This window comes from Rana temporaria, chromosome 2, assembly GCF_905171775.1.
Source record: "Rana temporaria chromosome 2, aRanTem1.1, whole genome shotgun sequence".
In the NCBI taxonomy this organism is placed as follows: domain Eukaryota; kingdom Metazoa; phylum Chordata; class Amphibia; order Anura; family Ranidae; genus Rana; species Rana temporaria.
The window spans coordinates 317,526,305-317,538,406 of NC_053490.1; the positions used below are offsets into that span (position 1 = coordinate 317,526,305).

The 12,102-nt window shown below is 41.2% G+C and overlaps 1 protein-coding gene across 9 annotated transcripts in view; it reads right to left on the reverse strand.

The window, feature by feature from the left end:
* HIPK1 (homeodomain interacting protein kinase 1) overlaps positions 1–12,102 on the reverse strand; it is a 117,084-nt gene that overhangs the window by 20,799 nt on the left and 84,183 nt on the right. For 5 of the 9 annotated variants that reach the window (XM_040337451.1, XM_040337452.1, XM_040337450.1 and 2 more), the window contains exon 10: positions 3,260–3,394. The exons of the other annotated variants lie outside the window; for them this stretch is intronic. In XM_040337451.1, the coding sequence (XP_040193385.1) occupies positions 3,260–3,394 (135 nt within the window). The remainder of the gene's footprint in view (positions 1–3,259; positions 3,395–12,102) is intronic. 9 annotated transcript variants of the gene reach the window in all.

The window sequence follows — 12,102 nt, forward strand, 5'->3', positions numbered from 1 at the left end:
AAAATCTTTGGAATGCACAATAAGTTGCAATTTTATATTATTTTCGTAGTACTCCAACAAATGTACTATGCACCTCATAAGTAACATATTTCAGGCTGCCAAACAATACAAGTCGTATTCAAAAGCCAGAGAAACTATGCAACTAACCAGGTCTGTGTATTGTAAGCAGGCCAATAAAAAAAATATTCTTGCATAATTGAGACTCTGCTTACATATCACATTAACCACTTAAGCCCCGGACCATTTTGTTGCTAAATGCCCAGGTTTTGCGATTCGGCACTGCGTCGTTTTAACAGACAATTGCGCGGTCGTGTGACGGGGCTCCCAAACAAAATTGGTGTCCTTTTTTCCCCACAAATAGAGCTTTCTTTTGGTGGTATTTTATCACCTAAGCGGTTTTTATTTTTTGCGCTATAAACAAAAATAGAGCGACAATTTTGAAAAAAATGCAATATTTTTTACTTTTTGCTATAATAAATATCCCCCAAAAACCTATATAAAAAAAATTTCAGTTTAGGCCGATACGTATTCTTCTACCTATTTTTGGTAAAAAAAAAAAAAAAAAAAAACAACAACGCAATAAGCGTTTATCGATTGGTTTGCGCAAAATTTATAGCGTTTACAAAATAGGGGATAGTTTTTTTGCATTTTTATTTTTTTTTATTATTACTATTGGCGGCGATCAGCGATTTTTTTCGTGACTACGACATTATGGCGGACACTTCGGACAATTTTGACACATTTTTGGGACCATTGTAATTTTCACAGCAAAAAATGCATTTAAATTGCATTGTTTGTGAAAATGACAGTTGCAGTTTGGGAGTTAACCACAGGGGGCGCTGTAGGAGTTAGGGTTCACCTAGTGTGTGTTTACAACTGTAGGGGGTGTGGCTGTAGGACTGATGTCATCGATCGAGTCTCCCTATAAAAGGGATCACTCGATCGATGCAGCCGCCACAGTGAAGCACGGGGAAGCCGTGTTTACATACGGCTCTCTCCGTTCTTCAGCTCCGGGGAGCGATCGCGACGGAGCGGCTATAAACGAATAGCCGCGCCGTCGTCCCGGATCGCTCCCCGCAGGAATCCGCCCGCCGCGGAGGGGGTCCCGATCGGACCCCCCACCTGCTAGAAGGCGGGGACGTATATATACACACGCCCATCTGCCTGTACGTGCCATTCTGTGGACGTAAATAGGCGTGCATTAAGTGGTTAAAGACACACAAAAGACAACATTTTATTTGGTTGTCTCACAAGGCATATAGTTTACAAAAAATAAGCTCAAGGAATGGATGCACTTATCTCTAGGAAAAAAAATATTACCCTAACACTATAAAAACAGTTGTAAACCTCACTTTTTTTACCTACAGGTAAGCCTATAATAAGGCTTACCTGTAGGTAAAAATTAATATCTCCTAAACATGCACGGTTTAGGAGATCTTCACCCTGAATGCAGCTGCTGACCGTAGGGCATGCATGCAGGAGTGATGTCATCGCAGCTCCAGACACTCACAGTGCCAAAGCCAGCGATCCCTGAAGAAAAAGGAAGATGTCAGCTCTCCGTGGTGACTGGGTGCCTCCGAGAGGGCTTCGTTCTAAGGCATTTCATAATGTGCTAGTATGCGATGCATGCTAGCACTTAATGCCTTTGTCTTGCGCCTCCCCCTTATTTACAACTGCTTTAACATTACTGTGCTGAACTTTAAATACACAGAGCTTTAGCAGTATGGGGGAAAAGAAAAATCCAAAAAGCTCAGTTATGTTTGGAAAAGATGGCACCACATACCCGATATTGCAATGGTATTGGACATTTTTTTTTAATTGGATTTTTTGGTCACCAAAAGTAACAAATACTCACTTTGTTAAAGAAAAGTCGCTGTCAGTAAAACATCAGGTGCAGTTGAAATTGCACTCACTGGCCTCCACAATCACTTTAAAAAAGCCCTTTACTGTAAATATAATTCAGGATTTCATTTTTCATAAGGTACAATTTTTTTTGATTTTTTTATATAAAACTAGACCGAGATTAATCCAAAAATTTTACTCTCCAAGAATTTAAGTTGAGCTCACCTTTAAGTTCAAACAAGAATTGTCAACATCTGTAGAAAAGCAATATCATTGAGGGTACAGAACACGCAATTTCACCAATTGTGTTAATGGCTGCAGAAAGTCTTCGGTTTGTTGGTTAAAGGGCTGCTGAAGTAATTGATTAGAATTCCATATAGATGAAAGGCCTTGAATGCAGTATATCTCAGCAAGAGACTGCTCTTAAGCCATCGGGTTAATCTCAAACCAAGCATATACAAGGATTTCACTTCTGCATGCAAAGAAATGAACTCCCAAGTCACCCAGAATGAAGCTAGACATTTGCCATAATCAGTAATAAAGTGAAGACAAAGCGAAGTGTGGACTACACTACACAATATCTTTTATGGAGGGTTATAACTATCGGAAACATGAGGACTTCCAAGTTGGCACTTGGTAAGAAATCTCAATTAAGATTGATAATCTCCTCAAATTAATTGTGCTTGGATATTCAGCAAAAACTTGTCTGTTTTAGTTTGTGATCAAACAGAAAAACCCCCAAAAAACACAATTAAATCCAGCCAACTGATCAAAAACTCAGCATCATGCCTGCTACTCTCCTTATCAAGGGAATCCAAATTATAGAAAGGTAAATTTTGATTAGTAAAACATGGATAGCATTTCAAGTGTTTATTTGTACTAGAATTTGGAAGCCATTTTGTGTCAGTCTCATTTTCCAAATCAACATTTTCTTTTCAAGTTCGTTTTAAAACTTGAAAGAAAAAAATACAATTATCTACAGGTTTTAGCGTCCAATATATAGGCATTGAATGACTGAAAATATGGTACTGTCAATAAGGGCCATTTCATCAGGGAAATCTTTTGAAGACAAGCTGGAAAGAATAAAAAGGGAAAAAAAGCGGTATGATATAGGAAGCAAGAATGCAATTTAGCCCCCTCATTGGAACTGCTGCCTTAAAGAAAGCCAGGCTGAAACATAGGAGGCAGACAGCACTGCAGCAATCATTTGGAAAGGGAAATAAAAACAAAATAAGAACATTAAGGAGCCGCTTAGAATGTTGCAAGAACACAGCCACAAGATGGAGCTCATGCTTCCATGCTCTTCTGAAACTTTCTATGATAAAGGAGGAAAGGAAACATACACATATATATATTTAAAAAAAAAAAAAAAAAAAAAAAGACCGTTAGTGTACACAATCAAGTGAAACAAAATTACCAGTACAGCAGCAGTCTGTTCAACTAAGGCCGGCCGCCCGGCTGCGCAGTTCAAGGTAAATGGTACCGCATACTGCGGTGTGATGGTGGCTACGTGTGGATGAAGAGTTGTTACCATTAGTGGTGTACAGCTTCCCTGAAACGTAGATTAGGAGGTGAGTGAAACAGTGTATTACCAGGATATACTGTATACTTTAACATTACCATAGGAAATGGTACGTGGAACACTTTTCTTTCTACCTTTCTACCTTGTATAATAAATAGTTTGAAACAAGTCTTACTGCTGTCCATAGCAAGTTATTAAACAGTCTAGTGTCAATTTAGAAAATGAAGACTCATATGATCAGTTGCTATAGGCAACAGCAAAGTTTTCTTAATTTTTACTCATGAAGCTGTATGTGGAGTGGTAACCTGGCTTGCTAGTCTTATTGTGGGGGGACTCAATCGCACATTGCACAAAGTACTGTATTAAAAAAAAGTCAACAAAAAAAACAGAACTGCCATAAGGTTAGGCTGAGCTGCCTTGTTGATGTGCTAAAACCCATGTGCGAAGAGTTAAAGGGGCAGTACATTTTTCCTAAGTCTACACTGGAAGGGCAGCCGCTTACTTCTCTAGCCATGTGACCCAACTTTACACTGGCAAATGTAACTGCAATCTCAGGGAACATTAACCACCAGTCATTTCAATCTGAGTGTGCAAATCAAGAGTCAGTGAAGGGCAGCAAACACTGCAAATTCAGGTTACAAAACAATGTTTTACTGATGGATTTTGGTAAATTCACAATTTCTGAATGAAACCTCATCCTAAAGACAATCTAGAAAGTGAAATGGAAAAGTATATATCCATTTGAAAAAGCGCCATATGGGTCTATTTTAAACAATGAATCAGCAGGCCTGTAAAGCATGCGCTTAAAGGCAATAGAACTTGGCTTTGGTCATCTTTCAAAGCCAAAAATAGCAAGGGGTTGACTTTTTTGGCAGATTCATCTCAGACACTGCATCCCACCCCTTACTATCAGTCATGGAGGGTGTCTTAAAATAGATGAAGCGCAAGGCAAAAAGTTGAAAACTGCAAACAGGCAGGCATGTTCTTGCAGAAGAGACAATCATCATCCCTTCTGCAATATAAAACACATTCCCTGCCTGTTTTCAATCCCCTGCAGAATGTCAGTTTACATTTAAGCACACTGGTTGTGTGTCCTGCACCTGCACAAAAGTAATGTCATCTCATGCTAGCCAATCAAGACGGTTGAACCAGAAAGTAGAAAGAATATGCCGACACCAGCGAGGGAACTCACAGGTGTCAGATGGTTGGAAGGAAAGAAAAGTATTTGTACCTTTAGTTCCACTATAATGTCCAACAATGAGTCAGTAGTATGGGGCAGATCCAATCTTGATCAAAGTCTGTATTTACACTAGGTTTCGGTCAGGTTATTAAAAAATGCAAGCACTTGAACGCGTTTGCTATACAGTCCGGCTGACCATTTAAAAAATATGTGCTCACATAAAAATTGTTAAAGTGGCATTCCAGTCAAATACCAAGCCTAAACCCACTGCCAGCACTATTCTATCTACCCTGTGAAAAAGATCTGTAAACTTACTAGGGCTGCAACCAACGATTATTTTCATAATCGATTAGTTGACTGATTGTTTCGGTTAATAACCTTAAAAAAAAGTAATTTTGCTATGATTTGCATTTTTTTTTTGGGGCCAATTTGTTGTTTGGTAGATTAAAAAAACAGAAATTGCCGCAAAAACGTATTGCATGCTTTTCTGCAGCTTCTCCATTGAAGTATATTGAACCAAAAAAACAAAGTCCTTGCCCTTTACAAATATGCATATAAAAGCAACAAATACAAGTGCGCTACTATCATAGCATCAAAGCCATAGTTGACCAATGTGCATAGTGAATGGAACGCGTCAAAAAAGAATTGGTGGAAAAAAATAAAATTATGAATACAAATAAAAAAGTCTCTGTGTGACAGATAACCACAAGTGTTGTAAAAACAGTAGGTGCAATAAGTCCTATCGCAAAGCAGCCGATTTTCAAAAATCTTATACTCTTCATAAACACTTGTTCCTATGGCGATATCAGCAGGCAGGTACGCCTCCTTTCCCTGCTGAAGCCCGTTTGGACGAAACGCTGCGTCGGGGGGAGCCTAGCATTTGACGTCACTACGCTCATCAGCTGTTCGGATTGCATCGCAGCAGTCAGCTGTTACACACGCTGACATCCTATCTTTTGATTCATGAGGATCAGTGTGTGCAGGGTGAATATGTTTTACCATCTGTCAGTGTCATACTGAAGAAAATAAAATCCTTTATTAAACCTACTGCACCATGAAGTCCTTTATCCTTTCCTTCTAATCCCACTCATTGTTTGAGCACAAAGAATTTGTTTGAGCACACGGAACGGCATATCTTCCAATCCTGAAGGTCCAAGAAGGGAGCCGAGACACAGCATTGGAGTACTTCCTGGGATCCATGGAATTACAGCCCTCCGAGTGCCCAATAACCCCTTGAGGGTACAACGTTCTGGTAAGCGGCCATCCTATATCTTTTTGGATTTAAATTACCTGCCTGCTGATATCGCCATAGGAACAAGTGTTTATGAAGAGTATAAGATTTTTGAAAATCAGCTGCTTTGCGATAGGACTTATTGCACCTACTGTTTTTACAACACTTGTGGTTATCTGTCACACAGACTATTTGTATTCATATTTTTATTTATTTCCACCAATCCTTTTTTGATGCATTCCATTCACTATGCACATTGGTCAACTATGGCTTTGATGCTATGATAGTAGCGCACTTGTATTTTTTGCTTTTATATGTCTTCTGGAGCCCAATATTAGGTTCCTATATTTTTGAGTGCAGCACTTCACTTTTTATTTTTTATCACTATTTATATTCAACACTATTCAATTGTACTTTTTGGGAGTAGCGCGGATTGATCTGTGCCTTTATTCTTTACAAATATGCAGCAGCTGAAAAAATCAAGGATGTGAACGTGTCCGATAGGAAACAATGTAAATGAACTGTAATGTGTTTCTGCAAAAATCACCAAAAAACAGAGGTGTGACCCAGGCCTGAGATGTTTAGTAACATAATGGTATTAAAAAAAAAGTACAAAGAGCAAATAATCACTACTGTAAGGGGTTAATTTTTTACTGTGGTACAGTAAAAGTAATATTTACAGTAGCGATTTGCTCTTTGTACTATAAAGGGATATTTTTTTTTAACCCCATTATGTTACTGGCCGATTAATCGATTATGAAAATAATTGATTAGTTGTCGATCAATCGATTAGTTGTTTCGGCCCTAAAAAGTACCTATTCTGAGACTGCTCTAGTCCCATGATCAGGTCTTCGTGCCGGCTTCAGTGTAGAGAAGGGACAGCCGACAACGAAAGTCCTATAATAAGCCAATGGGTGACGACATTGCCCAAGCTCTGCAGCTGTTGTCGGCAGTCTCACTTCACTGAAGCGGACCGCTAAAGAGGTCATGCAACTGGACTGAAGTGCCCTCAGCATTGGTAAGTATGGACTTCTTTCCTTTACAGGGTAGTAATTATAAGTTTTGAATGGGTGGCAGCAGGTTTTAACTTAGTTAGCACTTGACTACACTTCCACTTTAATACAAATAAAACTATCAAGTATTTTGCAGCTTTCATGTGTTCCAAATTTGTCGATGTGCGGCTTTATAGGACACTGCTGGTATCAAGTGAATTACATTGATCCATAAGGCCATGAAAACAGCATAGGCAAACATTCAATCTAAAAACATCCACAAACCCAACTTAACACCTGCAGCAGAGTTCTAGCTTAAACAAACTACATGTAATCTACTGTCATGTATGGCAGGAAAAACGCATCACAGGGAATCCAGGCTTCCTGACTGCAGACTTGCTACAGCCATTTGGTTAGTCCACAACAAATAAAGGAAAAACAAAAACAAAAAACCAACTTAGAAATAAGGGCTCTTTCACACAGAGCAGACCGTTTCTGGGTACGCTCCGTGTGTCTCCGTCGGCTCAGCGGGGATCCCCGCTGTGCAGTCGGCGGATAGGGTGGTCCCGTCACACAGTGCAGAGACCGCCCTGTCTCAGCTCCGCTCTGCCCTATGGGGAACCGGATGCAGACGGACCGTCTGTCCGTCTGCATCAGTTCCGTTCCGCCGGACGGAAGAAAAATAGGGTTTTCTTCCGTCCGAAAACCGGATCCCGACGGACGCGGACGTTAGCGGATGCTCCATCCGCTAACGGACGCGATCCCATAGGGATGTATTACAAGTCCGTTAACGGACTTGTAATAACGGACAGGCGGAGCGGACATCTGAAAGGGGCCTAAGAGGGTGAAATTCAGAATTCGAGTTGTGGTCTTAAGAAAGCACAAACATACATGTATTTATATGCACAGGGTAGGACTCTATAAATATATGTATGTAATTACAGATGACTCCATTAACAAACCAGCAGGAAATTGATCTCTCCTGCAGGCTTACACACAAATCAAGGTCACACACGACCATACTGGGGGAGATGAAATAAACACCAATAGACATGTGGGCTTGATCACTGCAGGCTTAGATCATACCTTTGGTTGTTAATCTTTGCAAAATGTGTCTGCTGCCCAAAGACTGGACACAAAATGGTTTATTGCCCAAATGTGGAAGTACAGAAAAATTGAATATACAAAACCACTAGTAAGCAAGAAAGGTTAAAGGTTCGTGTTTTTTTCACCTTAATGCATCCTCTGGGAAAGTCTCTACCAGCTTTGCATCTAGTGACATTTTTGCCCATTCTTTGCAAAATGGCTTGATAGCAAAAAAAACATCCCAACCAGGGGCGTTGTTAGGGGTGGGCTGGAGCCCCGAATGGGTCGCCGAAAAGCCCCGAGTCCCGGCCATGAAGGATACAATTACTAGCCCCGAGTGCTCTGAGCACTCCCCGGGTAACCATAGCAACGGTCGGGACACTTGGCAGCCATTCTCAGCATGAGAAACTGCTCAGAAAACTCGGACTGCACTCTCTGCCCCCTGTACCTCCCACAGCAGTTTTCAGCCTCTCTCCTGCAGGCTGCTGCTTGAGTGGGAGGGGTGGGGGATGTGCCTTTTCTCCCCAAGGTCATGCTCATGTGGAAGAGGGAGCCGTGTGACCAACGTCAGTGCAGTGCTGAGCAGAGGGAGTGGATTAAAAGTTAATGGAGGTGAGCTCTGCTGCTTGCACTACAGTGTGTATATGTTTATAGGCATTTGTTAGCTGACAAATGGGATCTTCCTTCTTCATCTACTATACATATAGATTAGTGAGCTCTCCTGACATCCCCCCCCCCCCCAGTGTAAGCTCTCCTGATTCTCCTGACCCCCCCTGTAAGCTCTCCTGATGCCCCCCTGTAAGCTCTCCTGATGCCCCCCTCCCCAGTGTAAGCTCTCCTGATGCCCCCCTCCCCAGTGTATGCCCTCCAGCAGTGTGTGCCTTTTTTTTCCCCCCTGGTGACACATAGTCCTTTGCTCTTCTGATCCCTGTACTCTGCTCTTCATCCTAATGACCTCTGTCCTGCTGTTCCCTGCACACTACCCTAAATCCTACTGACCTCTGTACACTGTATTATACATACAATTTTCTGGCAGTGCCCCTACCAAGACTAGACTCTGGATCCGCCCCTGGAGTGACAGAGCATGTCCCGCCTTCTGGAGCCTGCAGCCCCTATGATGGACATGTGACGTCCATCATAGGCGCCGCAAGCTTAGAAGGCAGGAATTACAATGCCGCCCGGCGCGCAATGCGACATCCCCGCTGGGTTCGGAGGCTCTCCACGGCTCCTGAGCCTCCTCTCCTCTGGCACCACGGCTGCCCGCCACGCCACATCCCCACTCCCTGCTCGGCGGCTCTCCTCTCCTCCCTGGCTCCATCGCTATGACAGGCACATCACGGCTGGGGTAGGCGACGTCAGTGGTTATGTATGTAGGTCAGTGTAGTCAGGTCACTGGTCAGGTCAGTGTAGTCAGGCCACTGGTCAGTGTAGACAGGTCACAGGTTAGTGTATGCAGGTTATGTCAGTGTGTGTGTGTGTACTGACACACACACACTCACATAGGTCAGGGTATGTGTGTCAGGTAGGTCACCCTGCGCCGCGCCACCGACCGCACCCCCCCCCCCCCGGTGCCGGCTTGCCTTCGGGCTGAAGCCCCTGGTCTTTTTGGCACCTAGCAACGCCCCTGATCCCAACTATAAAATCTGGCTTCATCACTTAAACTGGCTATAAAACTAACAATTTTGTTCAAAAAGGTTTGTTTTAAGAATGTTAATTTTTTTTTTTTGTTAGTAGGGCCAAAACCGACATTCATTTCTGGCAAGAGTGACTAGAAAATTAAGGGGCAGGATGGAAAATTTTCCCCAAAGAAACACATTACTAACAGTGTATTGTTTACGTTCAGGAAAGTACAATTCCAAAAAGAATATCAGAAGCAAAGAACATTTTTTTTTAAGTACTTTTGAACCACATTTGTCCAGTTTTCGAATGTACCGAGAATTGTTGCATGAAAATTCATACAAATGTTCATTTGAAAATCTATTAGGGCATGGCCAGCTTTATAGAACTAGCATGGAGGAGAGGAGTTGACTTTTCTAACCTCAGTAGCTTTGTTTTTGTTCCAGGTCAGTGGCAGAGATCAGAATCTGCAACCTAAATCAGATTCCTCTTTATATCCTTACAAGAACACACCAAGAACAAGGTAAAGGTTTGGTAGATCTAAATTAAAATATGGCTGCTGCAAAAGCAGGTTTAACAATGACACATGCGAGTAATATTTTTCGTTTAACATTCATTTACTTTTATATATATATATTCTCGGATGGTAAAGCTGCCCAATCCTCTTGGCAAGAAGCCTCCAGTTCCTGTAAATTCTTGTGCCGTCTTGCATGAACTGCAAATTTGAGATCTCAGAGTGGCTCAATGATATTGAGGTCAGGAGACAGAGGGCCACTCCAGAACCTTCACTTTATTGTGCTGTAGCCAATGACAGGTCGACTTGGCCTTGTGTTTTGGATCATTGTCATGTTGGAATGTCCAAGTACGTCCCTTGTGTGGCTTCATGACTGATTAATGCAAATGATCCTCCAGTATTTTTTGATCAGCATTCATCTTGCCAAATTTCCTTTGCCTTTGTAGCTCACACATCCCCAAAACAGTGATCCCAGTGCTATATTCTGGCCTAGGCTGACAAGGCCCAGGGCAGCGCTTTGCAGTCAGTCTACTTGACTGGTTTGGTTTCAACAGAACCCCTCATTTTCCACTTCTTGATTAGAGTTTGAACACTACTGATTGGCATTGTCAATTCATTGGATCTCTTTTTATATCCCTTTTTTGTTCTATACATTTCAACTGCCTTTTCCCACAGATACTTTGACAATGTGTGCTTTCCCCATGACTCAATCCAGAAACCTCAGTGCAGCACTGGATGAAAGATGCAAGGGTCTGTGAGGAGTCCAGAAATTGGCCATTGACCTTTAATACACTAATACAAGCAAACAGATCACAGGTGAGGATGTTACTTTTAATAGCCATGCCAACTCCTGTGCATGTTATCAGACCCATGTCACCAGGGTATGTAAACATTTGATCAGGTCATTTGGGTAACTGTAAATTTAACGAGTAAACAGTTGATTAATAAATGACTTCAGCCAAACCCCAACCATGAGTGAAAGAAATTGGTTATTCATATTCTCTGAAAAAGGGCCAAGAAAAAAAAATTGAACATACATACACGTGCATTTGGAGCGGTGGTTGTATCCATTATGTTAAAGGAGTACTCTTTTTACCATTAGAAAACGGGATCACACTATGTTGGTGCCTTCTTGTCTTTGTATGTTTATGGAGTACTAAGCTACGCTGACCCCAGCATTTTTGACGGATGTTCCAGTGAAAGATACCGCTTAAGAGAATATATATATATATATATATATATATATATATATATATATATATATATATATATATATTTTTTTTTTTTTTTTTTTTTTTTTTTTGACCCTCTGGTGAGTTTGTACCCCGAAGGGGAGTGCGCCTCACTTGTGGTGAAGATTGGGAACTGGTGTAGGATCCAACAAACTATTAGAAGCACCCATCACTGTATGAACTTTCTGTAACACCGTGATTATATGAATGCCTTTATGCAGTTGGGCATCTTACCAGCGCTGTTTATCATTTGGACTTTCCGTTCTAGTTTGATACACACACACATGAATATATATATATATATATATATATATATATATATATATATATATATATATATATATATATATATATATATATATATATATATATATAGTCAACACATACACACTGCTCATTTGATTTCTTGGCCCCTTTTCAGAGAATATGAACACAAATTTCTTACACACAAAAAAAAAAAAAAAAAAAAGGACAATGTTGAATATTTTTCATTATTCCAAGCCAACGAAAGCTTCAACACGCACAAAAAAAACACTACTTTAGAGTAGATTAATTACATGGCTTAAGTAGGAAAAATGCCCACTGCCTTTGATGAGTGCATTTTACTTTATGAAAGTTTTACACCCCGTGTCCCACCATGCCAGTGTGTGTGATGCAAACCATTAGAGTTGTGCATTATCCCTAAAAGCATAAGCCTGCTGTAAGGAGGCCACACAAAAAAAAAAAAAAAAAGGTACATCTTGTACAGTTGGTCTGAAATACGGGATGACAACTGGGAAGATCACATCCAGCTCTTTAAAAGGTTAGCCTGCCAGCACTACTGTGGTAATGTGCTTTCAAAATGGGCCTGGATCATCCTTCCAAGTTAAAGCGGGGGTTCACCCAA